The sequence below is a fragment of the Ochotona princeps genome, chromosome X (assembly GCF_030435755.1).
Source record: "Ochotona princeps isolate mOchPri1 chromosome X, mOchPri1.hap1, whole genome shotgun sequence".
Classification (NCBI taxonomy): Eukaryota; Metazoa; Chordata; class Mammalia; order Lagomorpha; family Ochotonidae; genus Ochotona; species Ochotona princeps.
In genome coordinates, this window is record NC_080865.1 from 43,143,168 (window position 1) to 43,166,485 (window position 23,318).

Here is a 23,318-nt window from a genome sequence, read left to right on the forward strand (position 1 = left end):
CTTGTTGAATGTTCCTTATGCAACGGAAAAAGGTGTGTATTCTAGTACTGTTCGATGGACTATTTTGTGTCTGTTAGGTCCATTCCTTCTGTAGTCTCATTCAAGTGTCCTGTTTGCTTACTGATTTTCCTCTAGGTGGTCTGTCATTGTTGAAAGTAGGGAATGGAAATCTCTACTACTCTTTTCTTTGCAAGTTTTTATATTTGCTTAGATTCTCTAACCTTGGCTGCTGAATTTGCAATTGCTTTATTTACTTGTTTCAACCTTCATTGTTTTCTTGTGATGTATTTTTTTTTTAAAGAGTTTATTATTATTGGAAAGTCGGATATACAGAGAGGAGGAGAGACAGAGAGGAAGATCTTCCATCCGATGTTTCACTCCCCAAGTGAGCCGCAATGGGCCGGTGCTGCGCCGATCCGAAGCCAGGAACCAGGAACCTCTTCCGGGTCTCCCAAGCGGGTGCAGGGTCCCAAGTCCTTGGGCCGTCCTCGACTGCTTTCCCAGGCCACAAGCAGGGAGCTGGATGGGAAGTGGAGCTGCCGGGACTAGAACCGGCGCCCATATGGGATCCCGGGGTGTTCAAGGCGAGGACTTTAAGCCCCTAGGCCACGCCGCCAGGCCTTGTGATGTATTTTAACTGAAAATATAATTTGTCTGATACAACAAATATACCAGTCCTGCTCTGTTTCTCTTAAATTATTTTCATGAACTATATTTTTCCATCCTTCACTGTCAGCCTAAATATGTCTTTAAAACTAACATATTTTTTGTGGGCAGCAAAATTTTTGATGTTGTTTTTAAATGTACATATTTACTGTGGGTTTTTTTTATTTGATAGTTACCGTAAGGATAGCTTTCATCATCTTATATTGTGTGTATTAACAATATTGTTCACAATCATTTTAACTTTTATCATAGTGTTAAAAGTGATTTACATGTCATCATTACTGTACTGTGATATTCTGAATTTCTCTATGCATATCTTTACTGTAGTTTGTTTTATACATTTTCATGTTTTTGATTAGCATCCATTTATTTCAACTTTAAATAAATTTCACATTGCTCATAGTGCAAGTTTCCTTATAGTGCACTCCCTCAGTATTTTTCTGAGAAAGCTTTTATCTTTTCTTCATGTTTAAAGGACAGTCTTATCAGGTGTTGCAATTTTCGTTATCAGGTTTTTTTTTTTTTAGCACTTTGAACAAATCATTTAACTTGTTTATATGCTGAAGAGTTTCTGTTGAGAAATGTGCTAACAGTCATATTGGAGTTATATTGGAGTTATGATGAGAGATTCCCCTGAATATAAGGCATTGATAGTCTCTTAATGCTTTCAAAATTCTTTTGTTCAGGACTTTTGAGAATTTGATTCAAACAAAAAGTGAAGGATTTTTTAATATTCAACCTATTTGGAGTTCCTTGTTATCCGAATGTTTACTTCCTTTTCCAGAATTGCAAAGTCCTCTATTCTTATATATTTAATCTTTCTGTATATTCTGTTTCTTTGTATACCTTGTTGCTACTGCTGTTGAAAATTAAGTGTTTGAGAAAACAACCACATATTCCAGTCTTTGCAGACTCGCTCTGCTCAAGGACAGTCCTTTATATATTGCCTGGGTGTGATCTGTGTATAAGGATCATTTCAAGGTGAAAGATTAAAGCTTCCTCACTTCCACTCTGAGCATGCATCTTTCCTGAACCTGTGTTTAGCATTGTCAGTTATCTGTGAAATTACTATACTTCTGTGTCTTAATTCTCATGAAATATCACCCTTGTGCACTTAATCTATTGTATGTGTTCATTCATAATCTCTGGCCCCAGGCTCCAATGGATTTGCAGTATTCCTGCAAATGTTATGAACTATGTCAGCTGTTTCACCCAGCTGAAGCATAAATTATGAAAAACAGCCATCAGTGCTTTGAGCAGTTTTCAAGCAGTACAGAATATTGTAAATAAGTGCTTTTCTGCTCTCTCTAGCTCAAGAGAGATAAGTGGAAACTGGGTTGTTCATCCAGACCAAGACTGCTGCCACACGTGAGAGGTGGCAGTAGGTCACCGGCAAGATCCAGGAAAAATGTCATGAAACTTTTTTCCATTTTAAAAGTTTTTCTTTTCTTCTTTATTTAACCTAAATGCCAGTAATTATTGTAAACATTTGTCTTTTTCCTAGAATTAGTCCAAAATTGATTAGGATAGCTTCTCATTGGCATTTCTTTGCTTTAGTATTTATGATAAAAATATTTTTGATAAACGTTTGGAATTTCCTAGTGTGACACTTCTCTGACCCTTCCTTTAAGTCCCTAAACATGATTTTCTTTTGATATTTAAGCATGATAGCTGCTTTCATGCCTGCCAAATGCCAAATCTGGGTCTCTTCAAGTGAAATTTGGGTTGTGTATGTACCACACTGCACTGTTCTTGTTTAATTTTTAAAATTTATTTGAAAGACGAAGTTAGAGAGAGATCATCCCTCTTCTGATTGATTTGCCCAGTGCCCACAAGGTGTGGCTACGTAAAAGTTGGGAGCCAGGAACTCAGTTCAGGTTTCCCATGGGAGGGGCAGGGACCCAAGTTCTTGAGCCATCACCTGCTGCCACTTATATGTGCATTAACAAGAAGCTGCAATCAGTTGTGAAGCTGAGAGTAGAACCCAGACACTCTTATATAGATGCAGGTGCCTCAAGAAGTATCTTAACTGCTGCCCTAAATGCCCACCATCCTAGTTAATGTCTCATAATTTTTGTTGAAATTCAAATATTTTGGGGCTCTGCGTGGTAGCCTAGCGGCTAAAGTCCTCACTTTGAACGCACCGGGATCCCATAGGGGTGCCGGTTCTAATCCCGGTGGCCCTGCTTCCCATCCAGCTCCCTGCTTGTGGCCTGGGAAAGCAATGAAGGATGCCCAAATCCTTGGGACCCTGCACCCGCGCGTGGGAGACCTGGAAGAAGCTCCAAGCTCCTGGCTTCGGATTTGCTCAGCTCCAGCCGTTGAGGCCACTTGGGAAGTAAATCAGGGGATGGAAAATCTTGCTCTCTGTTTCTCCTCTTCTCTGTATCTGACTTTGCAATGAAAATAAATTAATTTTTAAAAAAATCAAATATTTTAGATGATATTTTCAAGAAACTAAATACTTATGTCCCTGATTCTCCATCCAAGAGGTGTTGTTTACCTGTGTACTTCTTTAATGACTTGATTGGCTTAGTTCCCCTACAAGTCGCAACATCTAATGTTAACATGTAAAGGGATAGGCTTGGGTATGCATGCAGTCTTCTTCCTGGTCTTTTACTGTGGCTTTAGCTGGGCTAATGTGTACTATTTCTTAAGGTTCACTTGTTCATTTGAAAGACAGCATTACCCAAGAGAGACACAGACAGAAAGATCTTCCATCTGCTAGTTCGCTTTCCAAATGGTTACAACAGCGGGATCTGGGCCAGGCCAAAGCCAGAAACCTGGAATTCCATCTGAGTCTCCCACATGAGTGGTAAGAGCCCAAGTATTTAAGCTTCCTTGTACTGCTTTCCCAGGCACAGTAACAGGGAATTGGATGGGAAGTGGAACAGGCAGGACTGGAACCAACACCTGTATGGGTTGCCAGCATTTCAGGCAACCCTAACATGCTGCATCACAATACCCACTGTATAACACTTACAATTTGTATCTCTGACATCCAGGTTAAACCTGTGGCTTGTTACCTGCCTTACCTTACTTAGGGAACAGCTGTTGGAGGAAGGGTGGAAACTAGTGCCACCTTGTGGTTGCAGTAGCTACCTAATATAATCCTTTCAATATTCCAGAACCAGGGAAAGCAGGGTATACCGTTAGTCATAATCTGTCAAATCTACTCAAAATAGGTATATTTTAGGTAGCTGGGATAGATGTCTACTTCTGCTCAACAGTCAAGCCAACAACTGCAGCAGTTCTTCCACAAAAGAAGACGTGTATCACAAGAGGGTGCTACACTTTGCACTAATTGTCCTGTGTTGTAGCAGTTGTAAGTTGTGGAAGTGAGTGTTACTTAGCTGCCACCATCCAGTTGATATAGGCTTTCTTGACATTCAGCTTCCAATCTCACTAAAAGACTTTACAGAGGTTCAGTAGTGGTTATTTGGGTGTGTTGCCTGAGACTGATACCATGGACTTTCATTATTCTTACATGTTTTCCATAGATTTTTGTTGCGTGAATGCTTCTGTTTGTTTTAATACCTTATGTCAATTTCCAGGCAATTTGAACTATTAATCTTTGCTAATGTTGGTCAGTTTAACAGTTGTCTCCCTAGAGAGATTTCCATACCTCACTTTTTTGGTTTTTTTTTAATAAACAAAGGTTTTCATTTTGTTCAAGTCACACTTCCTGATTTTTAAACGCTCTTGTGTGTTTTTTCGTCACTTCTAAGAGAGTTTTGCCTAACATAATATCACAAAGATTAATTCTTGGCTTTGTATCTAGATTAAGATTTTACTTCTTAGGATTAGTTTTCTAAGCCATTTCGAAGTAAATTTTGTGCATACTGTGAGGTAGTAGGCAAAGTCATCATTTTTTCAATGGATATTAAGGTTCCCTGCCATAATTTGATGGAAATGTGATTATTTTTTTCATTTACTCTCTCAACATGTTTGTCAAAAATAAATTGAACATAAATAAGGTTTGATATTTGTATATTTCTGTTCTTATGCCAGTGCCACAAAGACTTACTTACTATAAGTTGAAAATATGTCTTGATATCAGGAGAAAGTGAGATTTTGTTTCAAGATTGATTTGTGTATGTTTGATCCCTTTATGTTTTAATATGAATTTTTAAATCACTTTCTCAACCTTTGTAAACACAAAATAAAGCAAGCTGTGATTTTGGTAGGAACTGTCTTGAGTCTGTAAATCAATTCAGTACTTTTTCCATCTTTCTTGAATTTTATTTTAAATTAACAAATGGGGCACATTGTATTTTAATATACATATCCACATCTGGAATGATTAAGTCAAGCCAAATAACACAGACATCATTTCACATATTTAGCATTTGTAGTGAGAACATTAAGAATCTACTCCTAGCAATTTTGAAATATACAGTACTTTCTTATTAATGATAGTTACAATCTGTGCAATAGGAGCAATAAAATGATTCTTCTTGTTTAACTGAAATGTTATACCCATCTCACCGTTCCCTACTGCCACTATCCCTGCCTTCAGTAATCACCATTCTATCTTCTGCAAGTTTCCACATACAAACGAGATCATGGAGTATTTTTTTCTTTAGCTACTGATTTCATTAACATAATGTTTTCCAGATTCATATTATTGTTCAGAACGACATAATTCCCTTTTCCAAGGCTCTGAATGTCATGATATTCTGTGATTGCACATTTTGTTATGTATTCATCCATTGACAGAAACTTAGGATGCGCCCCTGTCTTGGCTGTTGTGAATTATGCTGCAGTGACTATGAGATTGCTGATCACTTTGATGTGCTGCTTTAAGTTGCTTTGTATATAAAGCCAGATGTGAAAATACTGGATCATATAGTTCTGGTTTTAGTTTTTTGGATAATTTCCATACTATTTTTCTCTAGTGGCTGTACTATTTTCTGTTCCCATCGAAAGTATAGAATTTTCTTGACTCCAAATCCTTGCCAGTCCATGTTATCTTTCATGCTTGTGATATACATTCTAGCAAGTATGAAGTAATAGCTCAATGTGGTTTTGATACACATTTCTGTAATGATTAATTATGTTGAGTACCTTCTCATGCACCTGTTATCCATTTATATGTCTCTTTGAGAAATGTCTGTTTAACACATTTGCCCATTTTAAAATCAGGTTATTTGTTTTCTTGCTATTCAGTTGTTTTAGTTCCTTACACATTTTGGACACTACTAACCCCTTAGTAACTATCTAGTTTGCAAATATTTTCTTACATTCCATGGATTATCTCTTTGTTCTGATAATTATTCCCTTTGCTGTGCATAACATTTTTAACTTAATGCAATTTTAATCAATTTTTGCATATAGTATGAGGTAAGAGCTCAATTTTTTCCTTTGATGTGAGTATCCAGCTTTCCTAACACTGTTATTGAAGAGACTGTCCTTTCCACATTGTATATCTGAGTGCCTTTCTGAACATTTAATTGAATATAAAGGTCTTGGTGTAATTTTGGGCTCCCCATCCTATCTTGTTGTTAGGTACCTTTATTTTTATGACAAACCATGCTGCTTTGATATTATGACTTTTTTTTAAATCGGCAGTATCAGTTTCAGCTTTATTATTTTTGTTCAAGATTGCTCGGACTATTTGGGATCTTTTGTATTTCAAAATGTGTTTGGGAATTCTTTTTACCACATCTTTGAAAAATGTCACTGGAATTTTCATAGGAATTTCATTGAATCTGCAGATCACTTTGGGAAATATGGAAATTTAACAATAGTAATTCTTCCATTCTAAGTGCATGGAACAACTATATTTATATCTTTAATTTTTTTACCAATTTTCACTCTGTCACCTCCTTCCTTAAATTTGTCATTGAGTGGTTTATTTTTGGTGAGGTTACTTGCTTAATATCTGTTTCAGATACCTTATAGTGTATAGAAATGTAACTGGAGTGTGGAGTTAGCCTAATGGTTAAGATACCCAAGTCCTATATATTGGAGTGCCTGGATTCAGTTTCTATTCTTTTTCCTGACTCCAGTTTCCCATCAGTGTATGCCATCGAAAGCAGCAGTGCTGGCTCAGATAATTGGGTTTCTGCCAGTCACATTGGTGACCTACTCCTGACTGCTGGCTCTGGACCCAGCCCCTGGCCTAGCCTGTTTACTATGGGCACTTGAGGGGTGAACCAGTAGATGCAAACCTTCTGCTTCTGTCAACCTGTTTCCGTCTTTATCTCTCTGTCTCTTTCTCTCTCTGTCTCTCTCTACTTGTCAAATAAATAAAAATACTAAAATATTTTTAAAAGCAGTATAACTGGTTTTAATATGTTGATTGTGTATCCTAGAATTTACCTTAATTAATTTATCCATTGTAACAAGTTTTGTTTGTTTTTATAGAGTCATTAAGGTTTTCTTTATGTAGAGTCAGGTTATCAGCACACAGTCTGTCTTTCCTTTTCAATTTTGATGCCTTTTGTTTCTGTTTGTTGCCTACTGGGTTTTTCTGGTACTTCCAGGTCTATTTTCAGTAGAAATGGTGAGAAGGGGTATCGTTGTTCCTGATCCTAGAAGCTTTCATTTGACCTTCGTTTTGTTGAGAAACATTGTTCCTTCTCCTCCTTCTTTCTGTTAAGGATATAGTTATTTATTTGAAAGGCAGAGATAACATCAAGAGGAAGACATAGAGAATCTTCCATCACCTTCCTACTCCCTAAGTGGCCTCAATGGCCAGGAGCCTGGAAATAATCAGGATTTCTAACATGGTAGCAGATGCCCAGATATTGAGCCATGTTCCACTTCCCAGGCTCATTATCAGGGAACTGAATTGGAACTGAAGCAGCTGGGACTCAAACTAGCACTCATATGGATGCCTGCATTGCTGGCAGTGACTTAACCCACTGCACCAGTGTTTCTTCTTTATCTAACATTGTTTTTTTTAATCATGGAAAGATACTGACTTGTCAGGTGCGTTTTCTCCATTTGTAAAAATAATCATATTGTTCTTACCAATCATTCTGTGTGTGATTATTACATATATTTAATTGTGCATATTTAGCTTTCCATCCCAGGAGAATATTTCACTCAAACATGGGAAATTCTCCTTTAAAAATATTTATTTTTATTTGAAAGATTTGCACACAGAAGGAGAGACAGAGAGAGGAGTCTTCCATCTTCTCATTCACTCCCCAAAATGGCAGCTAGAGCTGAGTCAGTCTGAAGCAAAGTGCTTCTTCTAGGTCTCCTACATGGTGCAGGGTCCTAGGGACCTGGACAATCCTCCACTGCTTTTCTAGGCCATAAACAGGGAGCTGATTGGGAGTGGAACAACCAGGACATGAACCATGTGCCCATATGGATTGCCAGTCCCATAGGTGGAGTACTAGTGTGCCTTGCCACTGCAGCAGCCTTTGCAATTCTTCTGAATGTATAATGTACTGTTGAATTGTTAGCATGCCGCTTAGGGGTGTTGCATCTATTTTCACCAAGGGTGCTAGCACATACTTTTCTTGTGTACTTATCTGACTTTGGTATCATGTTGATGCTGACCTTTTGAAATGAATTTATTTTCAGTTGTTTGGAAGAGTGTTTAAGAATGGTTGGCATTAGATCTGTAAATGTTTGACAAAATTCATTTGTGTGGATGTCAGGTCCTGAGGTTTGTTTGTTTGTTTGTTTGTTTGTTTTGATAAGGGGCTTTTCTATTACTGATTCATCCTCCTCACTCCTTGCCAGTCTGAGCATAATTGTTCATACTAGTCCCATTATGCTTTGTTTCTCTGTGGTATTGGTTGTAATATATTTTCTTTCATTAATGATTGTGAGTCTCTATTCTTTTTTTTTAGATTTATTTATTTATTTTTATTGGTAAGGCAGATACACAGAGAGGGGGAGAAACAGAGAGGAAGATCTTCCATCCGATGATTCACTCCCCAAGCGGCCACAAGGGCTGGAGCCGAGCCAATTTCAAAGCCAGGAGCCTGGAGCTTCTTCTATGTCTCCCACACGGGTGCAGGGTCCCAAAGCTTTGGGCCGTCCTCAACTGCTTTCCCAGGCCACAAGCAGGGAGCTGGATGGGAAGCAGGGCCACTAGGATTAGAACCAATGCCTATAGGGGATCCTGGCACTTTCAAGGCAAGGATTTTATCTGCTAGGCTACCATGCCGGTCCCATCCTTTTTTGTTCTTAATCTTGGTAAGGTTTTTTGATTTTGTTTCTTTTAAGAAACCAACTTTTTTCTAGTCTCTAACTCTGCTCTGATCTTTGTTACTTCCTTTGTTCTACAAAATTTTGATGTAGTTTATTTTTTCTTGTTCTTTGAGATATTTCAAATTTTCTATTTGAAGTATTTTCCTTTTTGTTGATGGAGACTTTTAATGCTATAAAATTCCTTTTGGAACTTGTTTTCTGTAGCCTGTAAATTTTGGTATGTTTCCATTTTCATTTATTGCAAAGTATTTTTTTAATTTTTATTTTCTTTGATCCATTGATTGTCAGGACCATACTGTTTAATTTACACAAGATTTATCCTGTTGTTGATTTCTCATTTCATATCATTATTGTTGGAAAATATTTTATATTGTTTGATAACATTGCAGTTGTCTTAAATTTGGTAAGAATTATTATTATAGGGCCCAACGCAGTGGCCTAGTAGTGTAAGTCCTCACCTTGAACTCGCCAGGATCCCATATGGGCGCCGGTTCTAATCCTGGCAGCCCTGCTTCCCATCCAGCTCCCTGCTTGTGGCCTGGGAAAGCAGTTGAGGACGGCCCAAAGCCTTGGGACCCTGCACCCGTGTGGGAGACCTGGAAGAACCTCCTGGCTCCTGGCTTTGGATTTACGCAGCTCCAGCTGTTGCAGTTACTTGGAGAGTGAATCATAGGATGGAAGATCTTCCTCTCTGTCTCTCCTGCTCTCTGTACATCTGACTTTGCAATAAAAATAAATAAATCCTTAAAAAAAGAATTGTTATTATAGCCTAACATATGACTTGTCCTAGAGGATGTTCTTTGTCGATTGCCATCTTAAATATAAAATCTTCTGATTCATGAATATTGTATATTTTGTTTATTTACCTTTTATTTCATTTAATCATCATGCTATTTTTCCAGTTTGTTGAAACAAATTTATACAAAATCAGTGACTTAGAATTGCACTCTTATTATTTCACCAAAAAGGCTACACACTGTACAGTACAAATGATTGTCTTTTGAGGGTCTCTCCAGGCCAAAATGAAGGTGCTGGCAGGATGCGATTCCATTCTGGAAATTCTAGGGAAGAATTTTCTTCTAATCTCATTCATGCTTTGGAAAAAAATTTCTTCTCAAACCTTCGTTTCTGTAAATATTTATCTTTTTATATAGGAAAGGCAGATTTTACAGAGAGAAGGGGAAGGAGAGAGAGATCTTCCATCCACTGTTCACTCCCCAAAAGGCTGTGATAGCCAAACCTGAGTCCGAAGCCAGGAGCATCTTCCACGTCTCCTACGTGGATGCAGGGTCCCAAGGCTTTGGGCCAGTATTGCTTTAGCAGGACACAAACAGGAAGCTGGATGGGAAATGAAGCAACTGGGACACAAGCCAGTGTCCATATGGGTTGCCTGCACTTGGAAGTGAAGGATTAGGTAATTGAGCCATGGTGCTAGTCCCCTTCTTAAACCATCGGTGTGACAGTTTCCATCATATAGCAATAATAGTGAATTGAGTCCCTCTTGTGCTTCCCATCTCCCGATTCTTTCACCTGCCAGAAGGCCCATGTGGTTAAATTAACTCTACCCTAATAACCTGTTATGTTCTCCCTATTTTAAGACCTCTTCATCAGTAGTTTTAATTATATTTGAGTGTCTCTTTTGCAGTGTTATATTAACAGTGTGACTCTAGGAAGTGAAGATCATGGAAACCAGAATTCTACATACCACAATCTTGTATCTTGCAAACTTGTTGAAATCACTATTAGTGCTAGCAGTGCTTTAGGAGTTCCCTTGGGGTTTTCTAGGTATAAGATTATGTTGTATGTGAATAAAGACAGTGTTACTTTTTCTTTCTAATATGCATGCATTATTCTTGTGCAACTTGCAGAACCTTGTTAGGGGAAAAAATAGAAAAAGGAAGTATCTATCTTATTCTCAATCTGAAGAGAAAGATATTTAGTCTTTCCATCAAGTGTAATGGTAGTTGTAGCTCCTTCCGTAGATGCCCTTTATAAACTTGAAGAACTCCCCATCTTTTCCTAGTATTCTTGGTTTTATTATGAACTTATATAGGATTTTTCCAATACTGTTTCTAAATCTATTAAGGTACCATATGGTTTCTGTCCTTGATTCTTTAATATATTAGTTTGTTTTTGTGCACCAGGGCTAGATAACAGTTGGTAATGATTCACTTTGCTAGTATAATTAAACATTGATATGGATGTTTATTTTCTTGTAATGTCTTTGGTATCAGAGTTAAATTGTGGTCATGACTTCTGAACTGTTGTTCCTTCTGTCTTTAGGAAGAATTTAAAGTATTTGGTAAAATACATGATTAAGGCCTCTGTACCAGGCTTTCCTTTGTGGGAAGGCTTTAATTACTAATTCAGAATCTTGTGACCATTTGATTTTGTCTAGAGAAATTCAATCAAGTGCAGTGACCCTGAGAGATACTGTAGCTGGCATTGTCGCTGATCTGATAAACCTTAAATCAGCCACTTCATTGAGTGGCCACTGATTGTTAACTTACATAGTTGAGCAAACAGAATAGTTTTTTATGTTAGTACTTTAAAAACCTTTTCAAATGTTATCTGGCTTGCAAATTCATTGAATTGTGGAGAGTAGTTTTCAAAGTTAGCAATGCCTGCCAGCAGTTTTTAAAATAAAGTATTTCATATAACTCTTCCTCCAGTATGAATGAGGAGCGTCTTAAATGATTTGATTTTCTATTTTAATATTTACAAAGGCTTTGCAAACATTTCTTACTCCCTGTAAAACATGTGCATTACATGAGCCGAGTGCGAAAGCTTAGCAGCTAAAGTCCTCGCCTTGAAAGTGCCAGGATCCCATATGGGCGCCAGTTCTAATCCCAGCAGCCCCGCTTCCCATCCAGCTCCCTGCTTGTGGCCTGGGAAAGCAGTCCAGAATGGCCCAAAACTTTGGGACCCTGTACCCGCGTGGGAGACCCGGAAGAGGTTCCTGGTCCCGGCACTGGATTGGCACGCACCGGCCCGTTGCGGCTCACTTGGGGAGTGAAACATCGGATGGAAATTTTCCTCTCTGTCTCTCCTCCTCTCTGTATATCCGGCTTTCCAATAATAATAAAATCTTTAAAAAAAAAAGGATTTATTTATTTCTATTGGAAGGCAGATACACAGAGAAGAGGAGAGACAGAGAGGAAGATCTTCCGTACGATGGTTCATTCCCCAAGTGGCCGCACTGGCTAGAGCTGAGCCAATCCGAAGCCAGGAGCCTGGAGCTTCTTCTGGGTTTCCCACTTGGGTGCAGTGTCCCAATGCATTGGTCCGTCCTCAACTGCTTTCCCAGGTCACAAGGAAGGAGCTGGATGGGAAGTGGAACTGCCGGGATTAGAACTGGCGCCCATATGGGATCCCGGGGCTTTCAAGGCGAGGACTTTAGCCGCTAGGCCACACCGCCGGGCCCAATATAAATAAATCCTTTAAAAAAATGTCCATTACAAATTGAGAAGCATTTGTCTTCTGCTTATTACATTGCTGCTTCTCATAATTTTTATTTTCACTCTAAATGCAGGGTTTTCAACTAGCTTTTTTAAACATGCGTTTTTCAATGGAAGTTCTGGTGTATGCTGAGTTTTTTTTTTTTATTACATCTACAGACCTTGACTGAAGATTGTGGCCCAAGAACTGTAATAACAAAACTTTTTATGAGGGATCAGATTAGCTTGATATATTAAATGCTTATTTTAAAAATGGAATTCTGTGAAAATATAGATTAGATCTTTAAGTGAATTATGATTTCAAGGTCACAGTGTTATGAACATTTTCACAATTGTCAAGCAAATGGCCTCACAATACAGAACAGTCTGCAAAAAATTATTTCTGCTCTACATAATTCATTCGAAAATCATATACAAGAATATAAAAGATATGATGTTGTTGTTGTGGCTGTTCTAACTTATGCCACTTGTTGACCTTATTTCATGGCTTCTCACTTATGGTAATGTATGGTGATGGAGTACTGGGGTCTATCATACAGACGTGGGGATATAATGGAATATGCATCCCTGCTTCCAGATGAAAGATGGATTCCCAATGAAACTGTTAGACATGTGTAGACAATGGGATGCTGGACTGTCTGACATTGTCTGTACCAACAATGTCTGGGTACACTTAAATAAGAGACTGATGGAGTTATGATTCCTTATGAAGGACTACACTATTGTAACAAAATGGGAAAAGTATGATGGGGGGTGGGAGTTTGGGGGGGAATCCCAGCCTACACAAAATTGTACCACACAGTTCAAAATTCAAAGTAAAAATATATTTTAAAAATAATATAGGGGCCTGGCGGCGTGGCCTAGCGGCTAAAGTCCTCACCTTGAACGTACCGGGATCCCATATGGGTGCCAGTTCTAATCCCGGCAGCCCCACTTCCCCTCCAGCTCCCTGCTTGTGGCCTGGGAAAGTAGTTGAGGACGGCCCCAAAGCTTTGGGACCCTGCACCCATGTGGGAGACCTGGAAGAGGTTCCTGGTTCCCAGCATCGGATCGGCGCGTACCGGCCCGTTGCGGCTCACTTGGGGAGTGAAACATCGGATGGAAGATCTTCCTCTCTGTCTCTCCTCCTCTCTGTCTATCCAGCTTTCCAATAATAATAAATCTTTAAAAAATAATAATATAAAAGAGATACATAGATATTTTATTTTAACTGTATAGTAATCCCCGAAATATTATTCCTTTTTTATCATTTTCAGTTATATTGTTTTTCCTTGATTTTTAGTAGAACAGCAAGAGGAGATGATTAGATCTTATAAGTAAGCAGAAAAATACAGATATATTTTTCCAAGCTGTTCATTTCATCTTGTAACCATGTCTTGATCCTTTTTCTTAGACCAGAAGATCAATTCAGAAGTTATTAGAATGGGAAAATAATAGATTGTATCACAAGGTAAGAAGTTTAAGTGAGTAAGTGCATAATTCCTATATTTGTGTTATCAGATTAAAAATGAAATAAGTACTAAATGATACTTTTTCATGCCATGGAGGGAATGGATTATAGAGCTAGTACTCTGCTTTTAGTGTATTTTGTTTACAAGGTATTTCAGTCCTCTGTTGTGAGCCTTACACTTATTCATGAATGATTTTCAGTGATTTCAAATGTATGCATTGTGATTAGTTTAAATTTATGTAAAAATGTTTAACAAAACTGTTCTTTCCAGCTTGCTTTGCACTGGAAGTTGACTAAAAGGAAATGCGAAACTAGCAATATGATGGAGTATGTAAGTATGAAGTTCTTAATTGTATTTTTTGGATTTTTACCTAAATACAACATTTCATTGTGTTTATTGTTTATTAGTTCTTTCTTCCTGCTTGTTTCTGAGATTCTCTTTCATCTTTAGATTTGCAAACCCAAATTTGAAAGCTAACAATTACTTAGATCTTAGAGAAGTTAAGTATGCTTAAATAGCAATAGCTAGTATACTTAAATAGCAACATTGTACAATGTTAATCTTTATTTTTATGCATTTATTGATCTATTTATTTGATAAACAGAACAACACAGAGAGGGGGAAAGACAATGAGATCTCTTATCTGCTGGTTCACTTTCTAAATGACTGACAATAGCCAGGGCTGGGGCAGGATAAAGCTAGGATTCTAGAACTCCATCCATGTCTTCCACATGAATGGCAGACACACAAGTGCATGGGTTATCATCCCCTGCCTTTCTAGGTGCCTTGCCAGGAAGCTTGTCATAAACAGAGTAACTGGAACTCAGACTGGTACTTCAGTATGGGATGCTAGCATTGCAAATAACAGCCCTAAGCCATTGGGCCATGTCAGCCCTAAATTTTATTTTAACATAAGCATGAACTATATAGCATGTTGTGATGGGGCTAGCTGCTTTTGAACAAAACATTTCTAAATGAAAAATTCTTAAATTTGTTAAAAACCTTACATACATAGGAATTGATTTCTAAATTCTTAGTACATAATGTTTTTTTTTTCCTTAGCTGGCATTTAACTTTTTAAATTAATTTATTCATTCATTTATTTATTTATTTTAGTTAATTACATTTCATTTTGTGACACAGTTTCATAGGCTCTGGGAATCCCCCAACCCCTCCCCGTGCCCTCCCCCCATGGTGGATTCCTCCACCTTGTTGTAGTATTACAGATCAAATTAAGTCCAGATTCTTTCTTTGCAAACATAAACCAGGCATAGAGTCCAGCGTCTTATTGTCCAGATAGATTGAACAGTTTCTTAGGGAGACCATCTCTGGTCTGAAGGTAGAGCTGGCAGAATGTCATCCTGATCAATTGAAAGACCTAGCACCGCATCAACATCAATTTACAACACTGTGGAATTGATTGACATGGTATTGAGTAAGCAATATGTTAGAAAATGCAAGTTCTTAACCACATCCTGTGACTACTTCATTGACAAAGTTACTGTTCTTTAACTTCATGAGGAAATTAGTGGTTCCTTTTTTTTCTTCTGTGAGCTCTCAATTCTAGTCACAAAATCTACTCATAAATGTACATATAACCAATTTTATTGCTTCAGCGCTAACATTCAAGATATTAAATTTATCAAAGCTTCGCTGAAATACAGTGTATATTTAATAATAAACATTCCATTTTCATCTAATAAATAAGGATTATTATGTTATTTCTCCATACTTTGAATTGTTTTGGGAAAAATGTGCAGATGACCACAAATCTAAAATTGATTCTGCATAAAACATAAAAATATGTTAGATGTTTGTTGTCATATTTGGGCAGTTGATTATTTCTCACAAATAGCTTATGGAAGATAGTAATTCTCAACTACTATCAACTGCTTCTATTAAAATATAAATATTTTTTTCCTCATTTATGTAGCAGTTTTAATCCTTTCTATTTTGCAAAGAAAAAAGGGTAGGTGGGAGAAGAACATGGTAATCTAATAAATAGGGTTTGCTCCTCTGAGTCAAAACAAGTAGTCACCATAAATCAGGTAAGTAAAAACTCTTAGCTGCAATTAGTTTTGTTTCCCAGTTTAGTTTTTAAATTGTCAATTTAATCCCAGCATGGGATAAGGTCTTTATCTAATTCCATTTCGTGTTTTGACTTACTTATACTATAGAATAGGGTAGTATAGTACAGTATAGTATGGGATATAGTATCTGTACTATAGTGTAGGATCAAAAAGAATATAGTCCTGTGAAAAATTATTCTAGAATTTATTGAAAATATGTGATAAATAAGTAAAAATGGTCCTGTCAATATGCTCTCATTTGTTTTGTTTTACAGGTAATACTAATAGAATTCTTACCAAAATATCCCATTTTTCGACCTGACTGAGAAGTGTTATTCAGTCACTTCTGTGTTTCCTGTCATTTCCTACCCTTAGTGCCTTGTAGATGATTTTGGAATGAAGATGGTCTCCTTTACTGTGTTCAACTTATTCTTCATAATGGTAGAATATTCTCCTTGCTCTTCTATTTGTGTTGGTTTAAGAGAAAAATTTGCACATCTTTTCTGTTGTTAAATGAGGCTTGTGTTTTGCACTCTCAATTTTTAAATAAAAATACACATCAGCATATACATATGTGTATATGTATCCATATGTATTTGTATATATATATATTTACCACTAAAGATAAAACATCAATGCTGGTGTTTTAAAAAACAAACAACAAAAAAACCCACAAAAACCTGTTCTCAGCATGCTGCCTTATAATTTTCATACTCACTGTTTCTAAATATGCATCATTTTTCTAGGCTACTTAATGCTGTGTAATCCCTTACTGAACACACTTTAAATAAGCTTTTGGTAGCTTTTAGAAATGATTTTACTCTGCTTTTAAAGGACATGCAATTACTAGCACTGGTTTTGTCCTGCACTTTGCTAAACTGTTAGTGGATGAAATATATTCAAACTCCTAAAGACTTGTAAATATTGTCTCTTTGCATAATGTAAAATGTGGTATGCCATGGTTTACAGAATGTAATATTACTCTTACTGTATTGCCAACTATTCTGCATAGATTTTAATAAGAAAGAGGTTTGCAAGCATCCTTTTGAATGTAGAGATTGTTAACATGCCGTTTTATGGCAAAGCCATAACAAGTATGTTAAAAATTTCAGGTGTAGGGCAGGGTTGCCCTTTATAACAAATGGGTTAAAATTGAAACTAAGAACTTTACTTTTCCCATTTAATTCAACATTTCCCATTTTATCCTCTCTCTTCATCCCCAACAAAATTTACTTGACACTTGACACATTTCACAGCCTCACTAGCCATCATTTGTTTCCCTTTATGTATACTTTTCCTCCTTTGGAAATATACACAATTATGACCTTTAAGGAGTATTTGAAGATTTCAGATGTCTCGGGAGGCTTAAAAACCACTGTTAACCTACTTTTCAAGTTGCAATATTCTACTTTAAAAAAGAGAAAGAACTCATTTTGAAAAGGTAAATTTAACATCTAGTGACTGATTCATAACTGGTCAAATATTCTCAATCTGTATTTGAGGACCTTTTTCAAACATTTGAATGTTATTAATGGAAAAGATAAGTGTTTAGACAGAAATAGTTTACAAATTCACCACACATATAGCCATTTGACTGATTTGTGCATATTTCTGTTTCTCCTCACAGTTAAGATGAGTGAGAGCACCATGCTCTTAATTCTATTAGAATTTGGAGTTTGAGCATAACAAAAGTTTTATGTTAATTCAGCTGTAAATGTATGCCTTAGTGTAGGCATTACTTATAATTTATGTGCTAAAATTAAATTACTTTGTCATCTTACTCAATGCTTTCAGTTAACTTTTTAGGTAAGCATTCATCCCAGTAAAGAGAATAATCATTTGTGCATACAAGGGCAAGCCTTCCAAGCCACTTTGAAAAATACATGCCTAATTTGAAATCCACAGTCCTTGACGCTACTTGATATATGATGATAATTATTTGCACAAATGCTTATTCCATTTTCCTGTGTAGAGTTTCATTATCCCCATGCCATCTAGGCTCCCCACATCTCTAACTTTTAACATATTGTATATGCCTGCAAATGTCAAAGGTCTGCCTGCCGCAAAATAGAAGATATATTTTTATAGACAAGGTGGAAACCTCTGAAAATGCATACCAAATGTCTTGTTTTACAGCTAAGGTCAGGGAAATATTGTATCTGTTGTATATGTTCTAGCTAACATCACCAACCTTATGCTTCAAACTGTGACATTTTAATACTAAAATTGATTTTCAGCATAACAAAATTTCTAATTATCAACGGTAGCTTTTTAAGTGGCTGCCCTTAAAAATCTTTTTTCTCTGTAACCTTGGAATTTCACCATATAGTAGTAGTCATAGTAACTTTTTCTGCCATGTATAAATCACACTTGGTTTTGCTCAAAAACAGCAGAAAGTGGTGAATTGTTTCCATGAAACAAATATTGAGACAAGAGTAGAGTGTATCTGAAGGTGACAGAGTGCAATTCAAGTTACAGTACTATTTGTCATAAACAATATGCCAGCTTGTATAAACCTAACTTTTAAACTTACTCTTAAATTGATGATTGTATTGGTCGTTATGCTTGTTGATTCATCTTAGTTTTCTGACTTACTCAGAGAACACCCAATTTTCTTTTTATCCTGTCTTCTGTGACTACTTTTTCAAACTGTTTACCTTTGCAGGGGACTGATTAATAGGCTGGGTATTTTGGAATGTTAAGTGAGAGGAGGTCTTTTGGATGTAATTGGCAGTAGTGAATACTGAAATGACAGAGCACACTGTAGTAATTAACTCCTCTCCAATCAGATCTTTCTTCTTTTATCCTCAGGATAGAACACTCTCATATTTTTCCATTGGATTAGTAAAATATTTTTGTGAATTATTTTTAGATTGAAATAATTGTGAATTTCTTTGTTATATAATATTGCTTCATGGAACCTACCTTGGTAGTTTCTAGAGAAAGAATATTTATTTGCCAAAATTGGTAAATCTCACAAGGCTTTGTTCTTTAACATTAATATTCCAGTACTTCTTATTTGATCTAAGATTCTGGCTTGAATTTATCCAGTTGATTGTTTTTAATCTTGTCCTAAAAGCCAGTGGCATTTGATGTATTAATAACAAATATGGACAAGGGTCATTCACAGATTTATTAACTCCATCCCAAACATGTTCTCTCTTCTTTGTTCCCTCCTACCCCTATGTTAATTTAGGAAAAAGACCACTGTAGTTAAACTTTAGCAGTAGATGGAGAAGTGCCTTGTCTTTTTTGAACAAAAATAACATAATATGCTGAAGGAAGAATGAAGATTGTTAGATCAGTCACATAGAAACTAGTGTAGTTCTAGTGCTGATAAGCATATAATTTAAAATGATTCTAAAAAGGCAACAGTTTTTGACTGAAGCTGTACCAGAACCCACTTGAAGTATTTAATGCACATGCTATTCATGTTGTCATGACCTATCAACACTAGTATCTGAGCAATTAATCAAGCTGTTACTATTTACTACTCTACCATTTTAGTGAACTTTATTTTCATTTTTTAAATAATGAGTAAAGTTTAATAACATTTGTAAGCCTTTGAACAAATAGGGTTTTTTACAAATGTATGAGAGCTTTAAGAAATCATTGCATTTTTATTTTGTTTACAAATAAGCTGCCATTTTAAAAAGTAAAACCTTACTACTTGAACATAAAGTCCACACACAATATTTCAGCATAATTTTCTATATTGTCCTAAGATGGTATGGAAAGTGTATTTACTTAATTAATTGGAACAGTTTTACATTATGGAAATTTTTACAAATTTGATTAATACTCTAAGTATGCAAATTCATTGAAATTAGGTCTACTATTTTTGCAAAAAATGTCAAATTGTTTTAATTGTAAAAGGAAATTCTTGGGAAATTTTCTGTAGAAAATAATTATTAATACCTGTACATGTAATAGGTTGGATAAAAATAATTGAGAGATATGAATCTTTTATCATAACCCAAATTTCTCTTAACTGATTCTGAGCCTGTCTTTTTGCTTTGGTGAGAATCAAAACAACCTGAGAATATGTTCCATTTTCTGTGGACTTTGTCAAATTCACAATCTATGACAGAAGTGATATAATGTCCTGTAGGCCCCAGGCAAGTCACTTGCATCGCATGTAAGTCTTCTTATCTGTGAAATTATGGGATTGAACCTCAAGTTGGACAGGAAATCAGAAATCAGCTGTTATTCTGTGATTTTAGGAATCCTTGGGGAATTTTATTCCATAGAATCTCAAAATGATTGTTCTTGGATCTACTCTCAGTGCCTTGCACACAATGAAAGTTAAATTTGCCAACTGGCCGTCAGTTAATGTATGTTAATATCGTATAGACTCAAAAAAAACCTGATGCCTGCTAGACTTTATCCCTTCATGATAAGATTAAATGATAGTTTTGCTGAAAACTGAGGGCTGAAGTATACATACTTTGCCTATGTGGAATCAGATTGTTCAGGTGGCATGCAAGCAAGAAACATAGTTGTGACAGCAGTGGTGATACAGGAGGACCCACTTTAGCATTTATGCGAAAGCTTTCATGTCCTATCTTATAGCTATGCTAGTGTCTTAACAAGTTCCATACCCTCAGAAAGATCTATCAGAATAAATTTATAAAATTAAGTGGGAAGGGAAATGATATGGAATTCAAACCCAAGTCATTCCTAGGTTAATTCTTAGCTCTGCTGCTTAATTCCTCTGTACCTCATGTCCTCATTGTTGAAGTGGGGACAAAATCGGGACCTACCTCACAGGGGAATTGAGGATTTTTTTCACGTATTAATGTGCTCTGAAGTTGATTGAAATATATACTGGATATCATAATTGTGTAATTTCTAAGTAGATTTCTTTAAATGTGTGATGTTATGTTTTCTTTCTCTGCAGAATAAGTGTTGTGCATTATCTTTCAGAGGTAATTTGTTATTAATACCATATTTGTTAATTATGGGTCGTTATGCTTTGTTAATACTTGATTAAGGGAGGAAAAGCAAGTAGATATAAATCAGTGGTTCCCAACTTGGGGCAGATGAAGATTGCAAGAGTGGGGGTGTCCTTTCACAACATTTCCGAAGAATATTCTAGAAGCCCATCATAATATTTCTGCTGCAAAAACCAACTAAGACATTGGATTGCCATGTATTTGTTCATATTCTTTCAATTATTAACACTGTTTATTAACATTGATCAGAAGCTATGAATTGCAGCATGCTTTTGATTAATAAGAAAAAGGCTGTTATTACATGCAATGTAGTAAATATTTGAAATCAGATAATGAAGAGATCTTACTTGACCCCCTCCACAGATGATTTACCCAAGTCCCTAAATACTTGTAATGAGACACTAGGTTATGTGTGTGTGTGTGTGTGTGTGTGTGTGTGTGTGTGTGTCTGTCTGTGTTCTGACTACATCGGGCTATATCATTTCAGTTTAGAATTTGCCTTCAGGGTTTTTCTTCTGTTTCAGAATGATATAACTGAACATTATTTGAATGTGTAATTTAATGCATACAGAGACACACATAGAATTGCAAATGTGGAAAGTGTTATAATGACATTCTAGCATTGGCATTAATATCTACTTCTAAGTCTCAAAGTAGTTTGGTGTATAAACTTAACATGATGTATCAAGGCAATAATTTCTCAAATGTTCTTTTGACTCCTGCTTATTTGTTGGTGTTTATCTTGGCTTAATTTTCTTAATTTTCTGTTTTTTTTCAGTAAGCAAATAGTATAAAATTATTTTAATGCCTGACTTTGGAACAAGTTCCAAATGTTTGAAAATATGTAATCTATGAGATAGTTTGCCATCCTTGGACTAACCACATTCAAATATGAGTCTCAGCTGCAAGAACAGGACATCTGAATAGCTAGAAGCAGGCACTAATCAAAACGCCTGGATGAAAACTCTAGGATTTCTGCTTTTAGGCAGAGGATTCCTGTTGGGACAGCTTTAACAGAAAAGAGTAATAGTGGACATGTCCATTCAAACCAAGAACTTTCATGCATCTTGTATTGTTACATAGCCTGTGGAATGAATTCATTTTCCCCCTTGAGTCCAGGAATGACTCCCCTGGAAGAACTCAACCCATATACAGCTGTGCCAAAATGAAGGATACCTGCCTCTCTGGAACTCACTGCTGCTTCTGTCATTGTTCACTTGTCAGATAAAACTTTATTATCTCAGGATGCAAAATTAAAATAAAGTACAGATCTATGTTAATGAATTGAATTGTGTGGGATTTTCTCTTTTATGGGTGTATGTCTATTTTCCATTCCATATACTTGCATTGTTATAAGGTAATTACTTGATGCTTCCTTTAAATATATATGTATGCATGTGTGCACACGTGTGCGTGTGTGTATGACTTAGAGAGAAAGACCAAGAGTGGGCCCTTCCATTCACTGATTCACTTTCCAAATACCCACAATGGCTGGAGTCAGCTATGCTAAAGTGGGGAACCAGAAACTCAATCCAGGTATAGTAGTGCAAGAGCCTCCCAGGGTCTGTATTAGCATGATGCTGGAGTCTGGAACTGGAACTGTGGGGAGCGGGGTGCTAAAGCCGCTCCTGGGACTGGGAGGGGCCGTTGCACGATGGCGGCTGGCCCAGGGCCAGGAGGCGGAGCTGGTCTCGGCAGCAGGTAAACAGGATAGGCTAGTTCCCCCGATTACTGGCCTATCACGTAGCGCCAAGTGGACCCACGGGGAGAAGTGATTGGTGGAGAACTAAATAAAAGTAGCGGGTAAAAGCTAGTGGGAGGACAGACGGACGAAGATGGACGGAGCAGTGGAGAGACAACGACAACGAAGAAAGACTGGGGGCGACGAGGAGAAAGACTGGGGAATGAAGCAGAGAGTACGGGAAGAAATGGAAGAAGGGTGGCGGAAAACAGGAGGAAGGGTGGCGGAAGAAGCGGGTAGGAAAGCTTAGACCAATGGGTACAGGAGCAGCGGAGAGGAGGTTTTAAACGCAGCCGCTTTTGGCAGTGAAGGGTCCAGTTGCCAGCTTTTCCCGGACCCCCAAGAGTACACCTTGGCATTTTTAGTGTCGCCGCTGCAGCGACAGGAACCAAGAATGGAACTCAGGTACTAAGGACACTGACATCTTAATCACTAGGTCAAGTAAATGCCTGCCCCAGGGCTTCCTTTTTTTTTTTTTTTTAAGATTTATTCAGTTTATTACAAAGTCAGATATACAGAGAGGAGGAGAGACAGAGAGGAAGATCCCTCCGATGATTCACTCCCCAAGTGAGCCGCAATGGGCCGGTGCGCGCCAATCCGATGCCGGTAACCAGGAACCTCTTCCGGGTCTCCCACACGGGTGCAGGGTCCCAATGCATTGGGCCGTCCTTGACTGCTTTCCCAGGCCACAAGCAGGGAGCTGGATGGGAAGTGGAGCTGCCGGGATTAGAACCGGCGCCCATATGGGATCCCGGCGAGTTCAAGGCGAGGACTTGGCCATGCTGCCGGGCCCCAGGGCT

The 23,318-nt window shown here is 37.2% G+C and overlaps 1 protein-coding gene across 1 annotated transcript in view; it reads left to right on the forward strand.

Moving 5' to 3' along the window:
• Positions 1-22,066, forward strand: part of CHIC1 (cysteine rich hydrophobic domain 1) — a 64,431-nt gene extending 42,365 nt beyond the window's left edge. The window contains exons 4-6 of the mRNA XM_058659074.1: positions 13,696-13,752; positions 14,024-14,083; positions 16,098-22,066. Of these exons, the coding sequence (XP_058515057.1) occupies positions 13,696-13,752; positions 14,024-14,083; positions 16,098-16,148 (168 nt within the window). The 3' untranslated portion in view covers positions 16,149-22,066. The remainder of the gene's footprint in view (positions 1-13,695; positions 13,753-14,023; positions 14,084-16,097) is intronic.
• The last annotated feature ends 1,252 nt before the right edge of the window (positions 22,067-23,318 follow it).